The sequence below is a fragment of the Mastigoproctus giganteus genome, chromosome 13, assembly GCF_048544385.1.
Source record: "Mastigoproctus giganteus isolate SK-2022 chromosome 13, ASM4854438v1, whole genome shotgun sequence".
NCBI classification, from domain to species: Eukaryota; Metazoa; Arthropoda; class Arachnida; order Uropygi; family Thelyphonidae; genus Mastigoproctus; species Mastigoproctus giganteus.
The window spans coordinates 10,045,364-10,065,988 of NC_143587.1; the positions used below are offsets into that span (position 1 = coordinate 10,045,364).

General features: G+C 36.9%; 1 protein-coding gene across 1 annotated transcript in view; it reads right to left on the reverse strand.

The window, feature by feature from the left end:
• Nucleotides 1-20,625, reverse strand: part of Rme-8 (receptor mediated endocytosis 8) — a 699,549-nt gene that overhangs the window by 39,077 nt on the left and 639,847 nt on the right. Inside the window, exons 49-50 of the mRNA XM_090387774.1 lie at nucleotides 19,381-19,560; nucleotides 8,408-8,548 (exon numbers count right to left, since the gene is read on the reverse strand). Coding sequence (XP_090243900.1) covers nucleotides 8,408-8,548; nucleotides 19,381-19,560 — 321 coding nt within the window. The remainder of the gene's footprint in view (nucleotides 1-8,407; nucleotides 8,549-19,380; nucleotides 19,561-20,625) is intronic.

A 20,625-nucleotide genomic window follows, 5' to 3' on the forward strand; every position in this document is an offset into this window, starting at 1 on the left:
GCCGCTCCATCTAACAATGATGTACCCAAAGTGAGTATTAATTATGTACAACGGAACATTTGGCTAGTGCAGCATAAGCCTCAGGCTTCCTTGCAATATATGGCTAGTAATAATAATAATAATTTCTCCAATTGCAGAGCAGATGAGTTTAAATGATCAAGCCCTTTTCCTTACACAGACTCCTTTTTTAAATAAGAAAGTGCATCGAGAGTTTGAAAAAATATTTATGAAATATTATTTCTGTTCTGTATGTTACATTTGCAATCGTCTATGGTTCAAAATCGTCTAAGGAATTAGAAAATGTGAATTGGAATATTATTGGTTTGGCTGAAACAAGAAGAAATGAATCACTTATAAGTTTATCAAGTGGAAATCTGCTGTACACCAATGGAAACAGTGAAGTTGGAGTTGGGTTTCTGGTCCATAAAGATTTTAAAAACAACATTTTGGAATTCAAAAGTACATCACCAAGGGTGTCAGGACTAATACTCAATATTTCTAAGAGGTACAAGCTAAAGGTTATAATGATTTATGCACCAACATCGAGCCATGTTGATGAAGAGGTTGAAGAAATGTACACCGAAATTGAGTCTTCTGGATGAGCAAAAAACCCACTACACTATTATTATGGGGGACTTCAATACTAAGGTTGGGAAACTATAGGAAATTTTGGAATTGGTGAAAGACTTGTGGAATTTACAGAATCTCAAGGACTGTCAGTAATGAACACGTTTTTTAAGAAAAGGGTGAACAGAAAGTGGACATGAAAGAGTCCAAATGGATTAACAACTAATGAAATCGATTTCATCCTGACTAACAGCTCAGAAAAATCACCTGAGAGGGCATAAATTCAAATTGAGGAAAGACAGATGTAGGATAGACGTGCGGAAATTTGCCTTTAGCCAGCGGGTGGTTGGTTGGTGGAACAGACTGCCATCCCTTGTGGTGGAGGTTGATAGCCTAAATAAGTTTAAGGCTCAGCTGGACAGGTATTTTGAACGAACAGAGGGGTGAAGTGGAAGTGGGTTTTTTTTTTTTTTTTGGCTGATGCTGCATAAGCTTGCTTTCTTGCATCAAATGCCTCTACTAATGCTAATGCTAACAGAAGATATATTGTGAATGATACAAAAGTAAATAATACAAAAGTTTTTGAGATAACGGAAGAGGAGAAAAAGCAGTATGTACTGGAATTTAAGAACAAGTTTGAGCTTCTGCAGACTGTTCAGGACCAAGATATCGACGAGGAATATTACAACTTTCTGAAAGTGATAAAGCCCAAGAAACCTATAGGGAAAAAGAAATACAAAGAAGAAAAAATTAGTCAAGAAACACTTGCCATGATGAACCGAAGACGACAAATGAAGAGCAAGAAAAACACTGACAGGGAGAAAATTGAGTATACTGAGTTATGCAAAGCCATTAGAAAGAGACTCAGAGAGGACATAAGAATATTTAACACAAGAAAAGTAGAACAAGCATTAAGGGAAAACAAAGGATTTAAATCAGCAGCCATGAGCAGTAATACAGAAAGACAAATGATACTGAAACTGAAGAATAGCAATGGTGTACTTATAAACAGCAGAGAGGATATAATTCAAATAGCAGAACACTACTATAGAGAATTATACAAGGAGCGAGGGAATGATGCTAGCAGTAGGGAAGATGGATTGCAAAGTAGCAACACATACGGCATACCCGATATTCTTCCTGATGAGGTAGAACATGCATTGAAGAAAATGAAGAACCAGAAAGCCCCGGGGGAAGATGAAGTTACTGTAGAGTTGTTAAAATTGGGAGGAAGAGACAACACAAAAACTGGCAAGGCTCTTCACAAAGTGCATTCAAAAAGGTGTGACGCCTCAGCAGTAGAATAATGCAATCATAGTTTTGCTGCATAAGAAAGGAGATAAATCAGAAATTGGAAATTGTAGACCAATTAGCTTGTTATCCCACATCTACAAGTTGTTCACAAGGGTCATTACTAACAGATTAGAGAGAATACTTGATGAGAATCAACCGAAAGAGCAAGCTGGCTTTAGGACAGGATTCTCAACTATGGATCACCTTCACGTAATATCACAGCTACTGGAGAAAGCAAATGAATATAAAACACCATTATGCCTGGCATTTGTGGATTATGAAAAGGCATTTGACTCCATACAGCATAAGGCAATGTTTCGGGCACTGGAAAGGCAAGGCATAGATAACCCATATATTATGATTTTGAAGAAAATATATGAGAGTGCTACCTCCTTTATTAGACTAGACAAAGACAGTAGGAAATTTAAAATTGAGAAAACACAATATCTCCGAAACTGTTTACTGCTGCCCTTGAGGAAGCTTTCAGAAGATTAGACTGGTCGCAGAAAGGAGTCAATGTGAACGGAGAGTACCTAAACCATTTATTTGCAGATGACATTGTGGTCATAAGCCATGATCCCAAAGAATTAGAGGAAAATCTTAATCAGTTATGCACAGTTAGTAAGGATTTTGGACTAAAACAAAAGTAATGATGAACAAGTATGCCACAGAAAGGGAAATAATGATTGAAGGAGCAGTAATTGAAAAGGTGGAGTCATATACTTATTTGGGACAAGTTATTAGCTGTAATAATGATAAATGGCTGGAAGTCAAGAGAAGAATAAATTTTGGATGGAGAGCATTCAGGAAATATAGTCACATACTGAAGAGCAATATCCCAGTCTGTCTGAAACGTAAAATAATGAACCAATGTATACTCCCCACCATGACTTATGGAAGTGAAACTTGGGCACTCACCAAAAGAATGGAAGAGAAGCTGAGAACTACACAGCGAAGAATGGAACGAATTATATTGGGAATCAGACTGTTAGATAAGAAGAGAAACACATGGATTAGGCTGCAAACTCAAGTAAAGGACATTCTTATCAAAACTAAAGAACTAAAACGGTCTTGGGCAGGACACATAGCTCGAAGACATGATGATAGATGGACTAAAAAAATAACAGAATGGTACCGAAGAGGAGCTAGAAGAAAACCTGGAAGACAAAGGCGGAGATGGATAGATGAAATTCATGAGTTTGTGGGTAGTAAATGGATGGCCTGTGCTCAAAACAGAAGGTTGTTGTTATTTGTTATTTTGGTTTTTAGGAGCATTAGCAACTAAGGCCATATTGCTCCGGGATATGCGGTGGTCATTCCCTGACCTTTCCGCATCTTCCGTATTTGGTGGTGAGGGGTTCGAACCCCGGTCTAATCAAGAAGCGTGTGCTACGCTCTGCTGCTCCTTCCCACCTGGCTACGGATGCGCCTCAAAACAGAAGGAACTGGAAAGTTGCTGTGGACTGAAATGGCTGATGATAATGACGGTTCAAAAATGACACAAAGAAACTAGCTGCTAAAGATGCACCATTGATATGCACTGCATTTCCCGATGTTGACGTTGATGGGATCCTTGTAATATTTGCAGAGGATCACTTAAGAACAACACTATTTGAGTGCTATCTAAGTCAAACGGCTTTGACTACTCAGGAATTCCATGGCATTTAATGAAATTGGATTTAGTGACACAGAGGCTTATTTCTCCTTGCTTACCGTTCATGCAAATAAGGTGCCCGGGACACACATATGGATAATACGACATTCTGGTCCAAGTGATCAATGTGCCTGTTTAAGTCAACACAATGGTCCATTGCTTGCCAAGGGAGATTGAAACAGGCACACTGATCACTTGACCCAGAATGCGGTATTGTCCTATGAGCCTTATTCGTGCATATAAAACACAAGAAAATACACAAGTCCAGCTATCTGATCGGGTTAGTAAGAAAGCGAGAGGTTAAAGCGTGGCTTCAATATTTGGTTGACATGCCTATCGATTGTATCAAATCGTGACAGATCAGTCATTCTTTGATGACAGTCACTTGAAATTAATTTGTTTAAAGACGACATAAGTGAAGCGGTTCCGATCAAGGAAAGTCTCATTGCCCAATAGCAAATGTTGTTGTGGAGCAACGATAAATATCTTAGAATCGTCCAAGAATAAATTAACGTACTACAAAGCATACTGTTTGACGAGCATGCAGAGGAACTGTCCTTTCCCAGCATGTATCATGGACAATTCAGAACATTCAGAGAGAATTTACGTGACTCCGTTCATAATGGCAACGAGCGAGCCCAGACAATCTGACCAACGCAGTGTTACTCCACATCATCTCCTTTACGTAGCAATGAAGATAATGAGAACGAGAGACTCTTTGATGGTGGCTTTCAAATACATAAAGATACAAAACTAACCCACAAGTAAATTAAATCCAAAGAATATATTAACAGCTGTATCGAAAACCAGTTGGCCTTCCTAAGGACAATTCCAAACTCGACCTACTACTGACTCTCTGTCAACGTCCAAAACTGATGGTGTTCGACGTAGACGTAGAAAGTTGCAAGGGATCACTTCAATGAGGAAGTTTGGCAATGGAACTTCGCAGATAGTGGACTTTCCAAGGAAAAAGTGCTTTCAGAAGTGAACATTGTGACTAGACATAAGGCCAGAGATTTCTCTGGCTACAATTTTGTAAGAGAAATCTCTGGAGCTGCGAGGAGAATCCTCTTAGCTCAAGCATGTGTATATATAGATTGGGGGGTCTCATCGGGTGCATGGCCTGCTGACGTTGACTCAGTGTTATCATTTTATGTTGTTTGGGCACATTGCTGCAGGAGAGTTCTGTGGTCATTGTGCAGGGAGAGGACACATACAAAAATTGTATGAAAAGAGCAGATGCACCAAAGTGCATAAACTGCTGGAGAAGGACATTTCCTTCTGCACAGAAGGAAATGGTGGTGGATAAGATCTGCACCCATCACTGTATGGAGATATATATCCTTCGGAGAAGGATTGACTATAGTGATTAGGGCCTGCTGGGTAGTGCAAGCAACTTTTAAGTATTCAGAAAGACCAGATTATGGTGTCCTTGTCCAGCTGTGGTTGTGGAGGTTGTTAGCATGAAGGTTGAGTAGGTACTGGTGGGTTGCGGCTTGTGTGCATGCCCATGATGTAAAATGTCAAGATAGTTGATAGAACCATATAGTGAAAGTTACTTAAGAAATATTTAAGTCACTTATTGTTAATTATTATTTTACTGATGAGTTGTCAGGTATTTTTGCTTGATGGCGTTATCTACCTCCTCGTGATGGGGTGGAGAGCTGTTCCCACCACAAGGCTAAAGGTCATTTCAATTTTAAATTATTTGTCAAAGTAGACAGATTTTTGTGAAAATTGACCACCTAAATGTTAAGAGATAGACAACAAATATCAATGGCATATGGATGGAAGTCCAAGAGGCCATTTGTTCTGAGTTTGACAAATACTGGGCTCAAAGTAAGCATGATCTATTCACTATTATTAGACAGCTTAGTAAACCTACAATTTTCTTGACTCTGGGTGCCAATAAAATCACTTGGTTGCATGTGCTTCGGGTATTGTACAAGTTACAGAATAAGAGGCACAATATTAGCAAAGATGATGCGAGTGACATGGACTTCATGCAGAAGGTGATTCTAGTGAAGGATGCTGTAACTTGGGCGATATATTTCAAGAAGATTGTGGATGTAATTATGAACATATTGCAGTCTCAATGCCCATTTGGTCAATTGTAAGTGGTCAACTTTTTCAAGCGCATAGAATTTCAATATCGTGGTAGTCGTACACACGCACACATTTTGCTGTGGCTAAATAACGCTCCCAAACATCCTTTGGGCAAGAACAATGAGGATGCCATCGCAATGATCGACAAGTTAGTGTCTGTCTAGGGAAGCATCAAGCTTCAAACTCACAAACATACATTCACGTGTTACAAGAAAATAGTGCTGGAAAAAAAGACATATTGACATGTGATTTTGAGACACGGAAATGACATGTCACAACATTATCATTTCCGTGTCTTGAAATGACACCTCTTTCGTTCTCTTGGAATGCACTATTTTGTCACCATTTTGTGACACATCATTTCCATGTTGCAAAATCAGCATTGCCGGTTTGTTAATCATGGCCGTAAAATCATGACAAATTGGTTTTACTTCGGTCCGAAATTTGGTAGGTGACGCCAAAGATGTTTTCACATCAAATAAGAAAAATGGTGATGATCACTTAAGCAGTGATGTCACTTTTCAAGTAGGCCAGAGATAAAGACACTCACCAGTGTCCTGTTCTGAAACAGTACTTTCAGAGGTTCTTTATCTGTTGTTTTTTTTGTATTTTTCCTTTCTGGGTTTATTGAAAGAGACTATACTTCAGATTCATGGGAGGCTGCATTATTACTGATGGATCTTTTAATGTTGGCTGGTTGAATTTTTAAATTCTGGAGGATATTTCCTATCTTTTGCTGAAGACCCCTGAGAATAGTGCGACTTTCTTAAGTGTTTTCATTTTCAAAAATAATTCATTGTACTGAATTTTTTGTAATAATCAATTTCTTACAAAATTTAACCCTCCAGGGTTCTGCCACAAATTGGAACACAGTGATCATATTTCAAATATTTGACTCAGGTGTTTTTTAACCATAAAATTTAATTTTTAGCAATTTTTTTGTTAAATTTGTTGTAGGTTTTTTATTTTTTTTATTTAGAGCACATGACAGAATGTAGCGAGAGAAACCAAATTCAGATTGGGGGAACTATAAAACACCAGATGAATTAGGTCCTTGAAGCTGTCACAGACATTCTCCCAGGTATGCCAGCTGGAGTTGCTACCTAGGAGTCTAAAACACTAATGGAACTGATATTTGGGCGACACTCTAGCCAAGTGGACTAGATGAAGTCCGATCAGCCTGTGACAGCCAAATCCTCTCCTTCAGGATGGCGGAACTGTTAGTAACCCCTCAGTATAACCGCATCCACAAGTCCTGAAATATGGCACTAGCCATATTTCCGGTGATCATCCAGGTGTGAACCAATGTAAGATATGGTTGAGGTGTGGCACACACACACCACACAGAGGAATGCTGCCCCTCTGTGTTAACAGAGGAGATTTTGTCAAAGACAGTTTATCTTTAAAATCAAGTGAAATTCCCTTTTTAATTAAGAAAGTCAGAAATATCTTTGAAACCATTGCGATTAGCACTCTCAAAGCTGAGCGAGCTTTCAGCGTAATGAATAGTATTGAGTGAATGAATGAATAATGTTGACAATTAAACACGTTGCAGATTATGATAACCATACATCTAAATGGAAAACCATTGCTTCAGTTTGATCTGGATTGTTATGTCAAATCATTCCTCTGTAATCATTGCTCAGCTATTGAGCAAAGCAGAAGACTGACAACAAATATTAATAAAGAAGTAAATTGCATATGGAAAATTTTAGAATACAATTTTCTTGGAATATTTGTGTAATATTTTTTTTTCATGTAATCTGTGATTTTTGTGTACTTTTTCTAGAAAGTTTGTTTTTTATATAATATTTGTTTTTATATTGTGGAATGTTTTGTGATAGTTTTTATGTTATTTGTGATATGGGAAATATTTCATGTTATTTTTTATTTGCAATATTAAAATTTTATCATGAAAAAAAACGTATCCATTATATTTCCCTAATTGTTAAAAAAAAGACTAATAAAAATGTTCTGAGTGTGCCGAGCACATGCAACTTTTTTATGAAGATGAAACATCCTTCGTGTTTCTTTTAGGCATTTTGATTTGTATATATTGATTACGAAATAAGAGCTTTTTTATTCTAAATATTTTATTGATCATTCACAAATTTACATAATTTCTGGAAGACAAGATACAATGGATTTATGATAACTAAAGTAACAGATGTATACTTGCGATTACAACATATCTAAATATCTCTGGAAAACAGTGTCGATTGAAGTACCGATCTTTGTAGTTGAAGCAACATACGCAGCTGTTAGGGGCACCTAACAATGGAATGTAACCAAAATGCGAGACGAAAAAAATAAATTGTTGACAAATATTTGTATTGTCGCAGTCATATGACAAATACTTGCATTGTTGAAGTCATACTATTCAAGAATTCTAAAAAGTTAGAACTCTAGTCACTATTGTATCTAGTTATCATCGTAAGGGGCATGACGACTAGGTTTTTAAGCTTTTTTTTTTTTTTTTTTTAGATAGACCTAGGAACATTTTACACATTCACTAAAAGCATAGTTAAGAGGGCAATAAGCCCCATCTGTCCACTCCCCTGAATCTGCCCGACTTAAGATATCATACCAATCACAAAAATGTGTCAGGCGCTCTAATCACACTACTAGTAGCGCGAGAAGCGCCTCTGGTGGAGTCTGCGGATGATGTCACTTTTGTGACCGATTGAATTTACTGAGTAGAAAGTTAGAAAAACTGCGAGCCCATTGTTAAAATATTCACAGCTCACACTGGTTATAACTAATTACTAATTGTAACAAATTACTTGCCTGATGGGTTAGATCTTCATTATTGACTTTAAACATATTGTTAAGGGCTTCACAAGCCACTCCAGTCAAATCTTTTCTTTGCTGCATTGCTTTTATCATTGGCCGGATGCAATCAACTTGTGACATAGATTTGATACATGCCTGAAATAATGTAAGAAAAAAAAATTAAATTAATAACCTTAACTCTTATTGTTCAGTAAGAACAGTTGTTTCATTACATAAACCTACTCCTTAATTAGGAAGGTTGATGACTAATTTTTTGACACCAATTCCAGCTAGTTTACTATAACTGCTAGAATTCATCTGATTTTTATTGCTCAATTTATTTTCCTAAATTTTATACAATTTCTTTTTAGGTTATATACTAAGTTATCATGTTACTAAAATACAGAGACACTAACAAATAAGCATATTTTAAATAAAGTGTTGATTATGCAAATACTGTAGAGGACAGTGCAAAGAGGTGTAAATGAAGTTGTAGAGGGTAGCAGTTATTTACAATCGATAAGAAATGAAATATAAGTACAGCAATCTGAATATGAAAAAGTGATGGGATGTCATAGGACAGAACTAAGTAACATGGATTTCAGAGCTTTTCAACATTCCAAAAAAAATCACTGGTTAGATTATACAGAAGTTGGAGGCAGTTGGAAATTGCCAAAATAGAATATCAACTGGAGATATCATGTATTTTAACAAGAGCTTGTGATAAGGTTATTAGTATACTATTACACTGTTTATGTCCTAAGTTGCTAAAGGCTCACCCAATAGGTATGTAAAATTCAGGAGCAATTAGTATTAGCTAGAGTGCAAAGAAGCTAGAAGTTTCCCTGGACAGTGTGGAAGGTAACTAGAGACTTTTGCTGCAAAAAAAAAAAAAAAAAAAAGGCACTACAATGTGTCTCACCCTCTTCTCATAGGTACCCGTCTATCATACAACTGCCTTCGAATTTTCCAATACCCACAGAAGCAACTTATTCCAATGATTAACAAATCTCTGACTAAAAGGAAAACCCAGCCCTCTCTAAGGTACCTAGTTACTATGCACTGCAGTCACCATATTTGAAGTCTCTTTTCACATAAGCACCCTCTTGCCAATCTCACCAAGCACACTACACATCTGAGTTTTTCAAAGAGCTTAATGCATCTCTTTTTAAGTGTATCCATCTCTCAACACAGAATTCCAAGTTTGGTGTTATACTTTGTATACGTGATGGTCACATGTATAACACCACACTTGGAATTCTTATGTGTAATCATACCCTCCCTATCTGTTCAATAATTCATTAACAACACCACGTGCCAAACTTTCTGCCTGTATTGGATATTCGAGAAGTTGAAGCTGTTTATGCAGAGCAAGGTTTCTCAAATTGAAAGGTGGAATGCATCTTCTATGTGCTATCATCAGCAAAACTATGGATAGAATTTACAGTCCTTGTGATTATTTGTATACAAACATCTAATTAGATTGCACTTCCCACCACTTTAAATTGAAAAATCACATCTATATATAGTATATAAAGTAGGAGTGTTATCTTTTTCACGGATTATACAATACATGGTTGCATGTGTTTTCAGAATTTCATCGGGTTGTTGTTTTTTGTTTTTTAGGAGCATTAGCAACTAAGGCCATATTGTCCGGGGATATGCAGTGGTCATTCCCTTTCTGCAACCTCTGTATTTGGTGCTCCCCTTTCCATGTGTCAGGGGCTCGAACCCCGGTGTAATCAAGAAGCATGTGCTACACACTGCTGCTGCTCCTGCCCACCTGGCTACGGAGGTGCCGAATTTCATCGGGAGGGAGGGTATGATTACACATATAAGAATTTCAAGTGTGGTGCTATGCAGGTGACCATGCACATGTATAGCACCACACTTGGAATTCTGTGCCGAGAGATGAAGGATACACTTAAAGAGATGCATTAAGCTCCTTCAAAAGCTCAGATGTGTAATATGCCTGGTGAGATTGGCAAGAGAGAGTGTTTATGTGAAAAGTAACTTCAAATATGGTGACTGTGTGCTGTTATTTTGGTTTTTTAGGAGCATTAGCAACTAAGGCCATATTGCTCCGGTGCGGTGGTCATTCCCTGACCTTTCCGCATGTTCCGTATTTGGTGGTGACGGGCTTGAACCCCGGTCTAATCAAGAAGGGTGTGCTACGCACTGCTGCTCCTTCCCACCTGGCTACGGAGGCGCCTGGCGACTGTGTGCATAGTAACTAGGTACCTTAGAGAGGGCTGGGTTTTCCTTTTAATCAGAGTTTTGTTAATCATTGGAATTCCTTGGAATAATTGGAATTAATATTAATAGGAATATTAATTCCTATGATATCTTAATAAAGGACACTGTTAATTACCTTCGCACCAAGAAGTGTGACGATGTGTTTTGGTCACATGTTATAAAGAAATATGCTGTTTTCTCATGCTCCCCTTTCCATGTGTCATACAACACACTAGCACAGCTGAATCTGGAATCAATGTAAGGCAATTATCTTGCATTGATACCAGAATTTATAATTCATTTTTATAATTTTATGTTATCTTTTAATGCTCAATATCTGTCTATTTTTCATTGTAATATATTTACACTGACCACAGTTGAAGACTGTGAAATACAAAATACAGTTAATGATTGTATTCACTGTCAAAATAATTAAACTTCTCTGATGTAGTGGCTGTGCCAGAGTATAAAAAAGAACGTGTGTGTGTGTCTATATATATATATATATAGACACATACTTATACTATGAGGCATATGGCAGAGAAGAAAAATGCATGGGATACTTACAAATTAACACATGACACAGAAGCCTATGATAGATACAAGTTGATATGCAACCAAGTTACAAAGGAGGTTAGGCAGGCGAAGGCAGATTACGAGAAATCCTTGGCAAGGGATGCAAAGAAAAACAGCAAAGAGTTCTTTACTTATGTAAACTCTACAAGGAAGGGGATGAATCAGATTGGTCCACTTGATATTGATGGGTCAACTGTTGATGATCCTGCTCAGGTAGCTAACAAACTAAATGAATATTTTGCATCGACATTCACACATGAGGAGTTATTCAGCAAGGGGAATGCCAGAGGTGTATTCAACTCTAGCAGTAAGCTACAGAATCTTGAAATAACTGGGAGTAAAGTGGAGGAGAAACTGTTGAAGATAAACACAAGAAAGGCACCCGGGGTGGATGGGATCTATCCAGTTATATTAAAGGAGGCAGCAAAGGAAGTAAGCAAACCCTTAGCCATAATTATGAGAGCTTCCTTGGACTCAGGGGAGGTACCCATAGACTGGAAATGTGCAAATGTGACCCCAATTCACAAAGGAGGATCAAAGGCTGACACAAGTAATTATAGACCTGTGAGCTTAACTTCTGTTCCAGGAAAATTAATGGAGGCACTGGTTAAAGAAGCACTGCAGGATCATTTAGACAAGACTTCAGTTATAGCTCAGACACAGCATGGTTTTGTTAAGGGGAAGTCTTGCCTGACCAACTTGATTGGATACTATGATGCAGTCACAAAAGAACTGGATGCAGGGAATAACTTTGATATTATATCCTTGGATCTTAGAAAGGCTTTTGATACTGTTGCACATGGAAGACTGCTGCACAAATTGGAGCAGTGTGACATTGGAGGCAAATTGCTGCTATGGATAAAGTTGAGGGGGAGAAGACAGAGAGTGGTAATCAATGGACACTGCTCATCGTGGACTAATGTTATTAGTGGAGTTCCTCAGGGCTCAGTGTTGGGTCCATTATTGTTTTCTGTATTTATAAATGATATTGATGATGGTATATCAAGCTTAATGTCCAAGTTTGCAGACGATACAAAGGTTGGCAAGGTTGTCAAGGACACTACTGACACTATGCTGCTGCAACAGGATCTGGAAAGGTTGAGCAGATGGGCTTCGAGGTGGCAAATGAAGTTTAACATTGACAAATGTAAAGTACTACACATGGGAAAAAGCAACCCCAGAGCAACGTATCAACTCTGTGGTACTACACTGACAGTGGTAGAGAATGAAAGGGACTTGGGGGTGGTTGTGCAGGCAGATATGAAGTTCTCTGAGCAGTGCAGACGGGCTGCAAGAGTAGCTCATGGAGTATTGTCAATGATATTCAGGAATTTTTCCAGCAGGGATAAGGAGTTGATTATTCCATTGTATAAGGCAATGGTCAGGCCACACCTAGAGTACTGTATACAGGTCTGGAGGCCTCATTTCAAGAAGGATGTAGAGCTGCTGGAACGAGTACAGAGAAGGGCAACAAGATTAGTGAATGGAACAAAGGGGTGCTCTTACGAAGAAAGGCTTAAGTTTTGCAAATTACAGTGTCTGGAGACTAGGCACCAGCGAGGTGATCTGATAGAGGTGTATAAAGCCTTGAATGGTTTAAGCATGCTCAATGCTGATGGGATTCTTCCTCTAGCTCAGAAAAATCACCTGAGAGGGCATAAATTCAAATTGAGGAAAGACAGATGTAGGATAGACGTGCGGAAATTTGCCTTTAGCCAGCGGGTGGTTGGTTGGTGGAACAGACTGCCATCCCTTGTGGTGGAGGTTGATAGCCTAAATAAGTTTAAGGCTCAGCTGGACAGGTATTTTGAACGAACAGAGGGGTGAAGTGGAAGTGGGTTTTTTTTTTTTTTTGGCTGATGCTGCATAAGCTTGCTTTCTTGCATCAAATGCCTCTACTAATGCTAATGCTATACATATATATATATATATATATATATATATATATATATATACACTTATACATATATTTGAATAACGTTTAAAATAGTTGGAAACTGAATCTTTCATAATAAAAATAAAATAAAAAGGTATAGCAAACATCAGAGGCAGCAAAAAAGCATATTCCTCTACATGATGCTTGAAATATAACCATACAAATAAATTAGAATGAGAGTTAAAAATAAATAAAATAATGCCAGCAGGGCAAAAATAGTCAAAATTAAACTTGAGAATCAAACCAAACAGGGAGGGAAGAGAGGAGTAACAAGAGTAAAAATATTGCAGCAGAAAATCTCTATGATAATTTAGAACATGTAATTATAAGAATAATAATTCATTAAATTTTGAAGGCCAATTAAAATAGAAATTTAACGGTGTCCCCTCTGACGGGCACCAGGTTCAAATTTACATGAAATATCACCAACAGAGATCTAGCCCACTACAATAAAATAAAATAAAGATAGACTGACCATTACGCCCCATCTCAACAGAGGACCACAAGGCCAATAATGGTCAGGGAATTGCTGCATTTCGATCACTAGACAAATAGCCGCAAATTTGGGCCTGGTGCCCGTCAGAGGGGGAGGGTGCTGTGAAATTTCAGGGAAATGCAGTGATTCCCTGACCATTATTGGCCTTGTGGTCCTCTGTTGAGATGGGACATAATGGTCAGTCTATTTTTGGTTTATTTTTGTTTTATTATATTGTAGTGGTCTAGATCTTCTGTTGGTGATATTTCACATAAATTTGGACCTGGGGCCCGTCAGAGGAGGCGTGCCATTAAATTTCTATTTTAATTGGCCTTCAAAATTTAATGAATTATTATTTATTATTCTTATAATTATATGTTCTAAATTATCTTAGAGATTTTCTGCTGCAATATTTTTACTCTTGTTACCCCTCTCTTCCCTCCGTTTGGTTTGATTCTTAAGTTTAAATTCGACTTATTTTTTTTTTTTTTGGCATTAGTAGAGGCATTTGATGCAAGAAAGCAAGCTTATGCAGCATCAGCCAAAAAAAAAAAAAAAAAAAAAAAAACCCACTTCCACTTCACCCCTCTGTTAGTTCAAAATACCTGTCCAGCTGAGCCTTAAACTTATTTAGGCTATCAACCTCCACCACAAGGGATGGAAGTCTGTTCCACCAACCAACCACCCGCTGGCTAAAGGCAAATTTCTGCACGTCTATCCTACATCTGTCTTTCCTCAATTTGAATTTATGCCCTCTCAGGTGATTTTTCTGAGCTAGAGGAAGAATCCCATCAGCATTGAGCATGCTTAAACAATTCAAGGCTTTATACACCTCTATCAGATCACCTCGCTGGTGCCTAGTCTCCAGACACTGTAATTTGCAAAACTTAAGCCTTTCTTCGTAAGAGCACCCCTTTGTTCCATTCACTAATCTTGTTGCCCTTCTCTGTACTCGTTCCAGCAGCTCTACCTCCTTCTTGAAATGAGGCCTCCAGACCTGTATACAGTACTCTAGGTGTGGCCTGACCATTGCCTTATACAAGGGAATAATCATCTCCTTATCCCTGCTGGAAAAATTCCTGTATATCATTGACAATACTCCATGAGCTACTCTTGCAGCCCGTCTGCACTGCTCAGAGAACTTCATATCTGCCTGCACAACCACCCCCAAGTCCCTTTCATTCTCTACCACTGTCAGTGTAGTACCACAGAGTTGATACGTTGCTCTGGGGTTTCCGTTTCCCATGTGTAGTACTTTACATTTGTCAATGTTAAACTTCATTTGCCACCTCTCAGCCCATCTGCTCAACCTTTCCAGATCCTGTTGCAGCAGCATAGTGTCAGTAGTGTCCTTGACAACCCTGCCAACCTTTGTATCGTCTGCAAACTTGGATATTAAGCTTGATATACCATCATCAATATCATTTATAAATACAGAAAACAATAATGGACCCAACACCGAGCCCTGAGGGACTCCACTAATAACATTAGTCCACGATGAGCAGTGTCCATTGATTACCACTCTCTGTCTTCTCCCCCTCAACTTTATCCATAGCAGCAATTTGCCTCCAATGTCACACTGCTCCAATTTGTGTAGCAGTCTTCCATGTGCAACAGTATCAAAAGCCTTTCTAAGATCCAAGGATATAATATCAAAGCTATTCCCTGCATCCAGTTCTTTTGTGACTGCATCATAGTATCCAATCAAATTGGTCAGGCAAGACTTTCCTTTAACAAAACCATGCTGTGTCCCAGCTATAACTGAAGTCTTGTCTAAATGATTCTGCAGTGCTTCTTTAACCAGTGCCTCCATTAATTTTCCTGGAACAGAAGTTAAGCTCACAGGTTTATAATTACTTGTGTCAGCCTTTGATCCTCCTTTGTGAATTGGGGTCACATTTGCACATTTCCAGTCTATGGGTACCTCCCCTGAGTCCAAGGAAGCTCTCATAATTATGGCTAAGGGTTTGCTTACTTCCTTTGCTGCCTCCTTTAATATAACTGGATAGATCCCATCCACCCCGGGTGCCTTTCTTGTGTTTATCTTCAACAGTTTCTCCCCCACTTTACTCCCAGTTATTTCAAGATTCTGTAGCTTACTGCTAGAGTTGAATACACCTCTGGCATTCCCCTCGCTGAACAACTCCTCATGTGTGAATGTCGATGCAAAATATACCATCAAAACAGCAAAGAGTTCTTTACATAAGTAAAGAACTCTTTGCTGTTTTTCTTTGCATCCCTTGCCAAGGATTTCTCGTAATCTGGCTTCGCCTGCCTAACCTCCTTTGTAACTTGGTTGCATGTCAACTTGTATCTATCATAGGCTACTGTGTCATGTGTTAATTTGTAAGTATCCCATGCATTTTTCTTCTCTGCCATATGCCTCATTAGTTCATCTGACATCCATTTTGGCCTAAACCTTGAACAATATTTCTTAGTTGGTATGTAAAGCCTAGTACCTTCCAAGATAAGTTCTTTGAATGCTTCCCATTTTGAATTTGCTGTTGGTAACATCATCAGTTGGTCCCACTGTATAGAATTTAAATACTGTCTCAGTCCATCGTAGTCGCCTTTACGGAAGCAATAACCCTTCCCTTTACCCCTAATGGTAGTTACCTCTTTGAGTAAATCCCACTTCAGCACACTGTGATCACTGCCACCTAGTGGTTCATTTATCTGCAGATTCTTAATGCACGAAGAATCACTGCTGATAATCAAATCAAGAGTATTACTCCCTCTAGTTGCCTCCCGAACATGCTGATGTAGAAAACAATCATCCAATAAATCCACAAAAGCCCTGCTAGTGTGTGAGTGACCAGCCCCCAAATTCCAATCAATATCTGGGAAATTAAAATATCCCATATTAAGACTCTCTGATTTACTGGCCCACTATTTCCCTGTACAGTTTCTTATTATACTGTTCAGAGTCATTAGGCCTATAGCACACTCCTACTCTCAATTTTGATCTCCCAATGCTTATGTCACACCAAACTGACTCAACACTGCACTGTCCAGCGATGTCGACTGGCTTCACTTCCTTGGTTTTTATGTTTCTTAACTAATAGCATAACCCCTCCCCCCTTCCTATCCTGTCTATCCTTTCTGTAGACGTTGTACTCCCCAAATTGCAGTTCTGCATCCCTTATATCTGTGTGACACCACGTCTCTGATATCCCAACAATATCTGCCTTTGATGTTTTGAGCAATACTCAAATTCATCAAATTTATTTACTAAACTCCTAGCATTGGTGTACACGCAAGTATACCTGCACCTGTTTCTATTCTTAGCTACCCTAACACAACCCATGTGTTTACTTGTACCGCAATGTCTCCCAGCAGTCTCTGAAATATCATGTATCTTGTTTTTCAGGCTTCTGCTCATTCTAATAGAAGCAGTGCAAGAATCTCTTTCACCTCTGCCAGGGGCTACTGTCAATCTATTGGTCTTTGTCTCCCCCCAAGCTAGCAGTTTTCCGACCCACCTAACACTGCCTCGATAGCATCAGCAAATATTCTTGCACCCTTTCTATTTAAGTGTATCCCATCCCTGTAGAAGCAATCTCTCCTGTTAACAAGTATTTTCGCTCTTGTCTTGTCATACTGCTGCCATTATTTTATTTTTAACTCTCATTCTAATTTATTTGTATGGTTATATGTATGTATATATATATGTATGTATATATATATATATATATATATATATATATATATATATTATTCTTTTGTAATATGATAATTCATGTTGTATTTTATTTTATTTTTAATATGCTTTTATAGTAGTTTTACTTAATTTATTTCTATCTCTAGCTTTTTCTGTTGTCCCAGTAGCTGTTTTAGCAATGCATGGGTACGAACAGAGTACATATTGTTATTTCTTTTTGTATTATCATTCTACTGTATTGTGGTTTATTCCGTCTTTGTTCATTTTCTTAATCACACGTATTTTCTACACATAGGTATTATAGTTAATACATTACTGGTCTTTAAGCTAGCCTAATCTCGGTTATCTTAATTTCCCCTGGCCTATACATTCAGGATTTTTCAACTTGTTACGTATTGCTAAAAAAATTCATATCAATTATTGATGAAAAACTGTAGCAATACTATTTTAAAACTATATGATATAATATTAAACATATTTATACATTTTTGTAAACATACATTTTTTTATACATTTTTTAAACATATTTATACAAAAATGTATAAATATGTTTAATATTATATCATATTGTTTTAAAATAGTATTGCTACAGTTTTTCATCAATAATTGATATGAATTTTTTTAGCAATACGTAACAAGTTGAAAAATCCTGAATGTATAGGCCAGGGGAAATTAAGATAACCGAGATAGGCTAGCTTAAAGACCAGTAATGTATTAACTATAATACCTATGTGTAGAAAATACCTGTGATTAAGAAAATGAACAAAGACGGAATAAACCACAATACAGTAGAATGATAATACAAAAAGAAATAACTATATATATATATATATACAGGTAGTTCTTGACTTTGTGAGTTAATTCGTTCCAACATGTGCTCCTAAAGCGAAAACTCGAAAAGCAGGAATTTATTTTCCACAGGTGTAACGTTAAAAATAGGGGTTACGTTCTAAACAATTAAATTTGACCATAGTAATGTTACATAAAGGTTAACAAAACAATAGTTTATGCTTAAACAATGTTTTATTTATCCAAAGAAATGAAACCATAGCCTTTAGAATCGAGCAAATTATAATAATAAAGAAATTATTTATGTCATTAAAATGTTAAAGGATATTTATTCTTCATCATCATCAGTTGACGATGATGAAGAAGAATAATGAGATCATGTTTGCTTATGATCTTATATTTTGTTTCCAGTGTTGTTATTCCTCTTCGCTGTTTCTTTTTATTAACATCACTTTCCATAGTATTACTTCGTTTTGGCATACACTGCACAGCATGAATAAGAGGGATAAATCTGAAATAAGACAAGACAGCGAAAATGAAGAGCAACATAACCACTCTTTGTAACCATAGCGAGCTTTATGTTGTAAGTCAGTGAGACGCTCTCATCTGCTTGAACAAACAAAGCATCGCATAGTAGTACATGTAGCTATACAATACTGCAGTAGTACTACTGTAGTACTGGATTAAATTTTTATCAACCTGAAACAGTACAGAAAAGTAAACAACTCTGCATTTATCTGTACTTTAATTAAATTTTTTATACTGATATGAATAACATGGCCTGGTGATTTCTTCCAGTTTTCATTCTGTTTCCTAAACTGATCTCTGTTAAAAATTTCACACTTTTCACTTTTTAAAAGTTGACAGGTTATACAGTTATACACTTTCCTGACATAATAAATTTTCTTTTCTTTAACGTAGCTGGCACATATATAGAAAAATGTAAATGCAGCAGCATGTGCTTATTGAATTATCAGAAGTTTGAAACTGATTAAAATATACTTACAGTAAGATAAATAGCTGTAAAAAAATATAATTTACAAGGACAAATATGGGAATGAAAATGTTATATGAAATTATATGGCTATTTGCAAAACATCCCAACATGATGAACAAAAGTGGGTATTATGGGCTGAGGCCAATATTCTTGCTTACTATAAAACACTATGAATGTAAAAACAACAAAATTATTGTACACAAATTATTGCAATTAAGCTTTTTCTACACTAAACTTATTATTGTAGAGAATATCTAATACAACATTAAATATGTAAAAAATAATTTTTATAAAATAAATTTTTTAATGATTCACTGACTTCATTGTTTGAAAGTTCGTGAATAACAAGGAGACAGGACTTTGAAACAGAACTACGATTCCCTCCCATAACCTCCATCATATGTGGTATATGACCCAGACCAGGAATATGGAGCAGAAGTGATGGCTGGAACTGTAGAAGGCTGACTAGTGCCTGGGTTACCATCTCTAGGAATTCTTCCTAATTAGACATACATTAAAAAATAAAAAAAATGCTGTAAATGTTATTATTAAATATCAAATTATAAATACAATCACAAAAACAACATTTATCTAGTCTATGATCCACAGTATCTAATAGCACATGCATAAAAATTGTAGAATAGGATTTTATGTTTGACATAACGATTTTATTTGCCAAATTTTTTCTCACTTCATTACTGATATTACTAATTTGAATATTACTAATGTGATTCAAGATGCTAATGCAAGCATTAGTTGAATACACCCATGTCAATCGCATTTAATTCTTGTAGGTCAATCTCTGATTAATAATTATGAAAGGACTGATTTTCTAAGGCCACATTATATGTGGTCAAAAATTTTTTGCTGTTATTAATCTTTTATGAGATAAACTCTTTAAATACAGATTTTCAGGGGACCTTTTCTTAGCTTCTGCAAGAAATTTTATAGCAGCTTTATGTCCTGCTGTTTCCTTGAAAATTTTTTTCTTAAAGACAGTTCAGTTTGCTTTTGCCAAAATAGGTAACTCCATTGTTTGCCCATTCATTATAAATGTCCATGCCAATCTTCTTTTCCACTCCAAGAGTTTCAATTTGTTTATATAATGCACAGCCAAGTCTCTTATTTTGATAATTTAGCCAGAAGTTGTTTTTTTTTTTAACAATCCAGAAATTTGGCCAGTCATTTATGTCAGTCATCCCTTGCTGTTACACATGGATACCATCAGGAACAAAAACAGTCTTTGAAACAGTCTCTGTAGTTAAGTCTTCTGTGGAAGGTGAAAAAAAACTAGTAATTCTCTTCATTTTTTAATTTATGGTTCAAGTTTTTTAAAAATACTAATTCAGTCACAGTTTCATTACCACTTTACCACACGGGCAGTTAAATAAAACTGTTGCATCTAATTTGAATATGCACAAATATAAAAGTTATTAGTGTTGAACAAACTTTTACTTTAAAACAAAAAGTTGCAGAAAAACTAGTGGGGTATCAATACGAGCCCATAGGAAATGGTATTTCCTTTGGAAATACCATTCACAGTCAAGAAAAAGGTACACAAGTT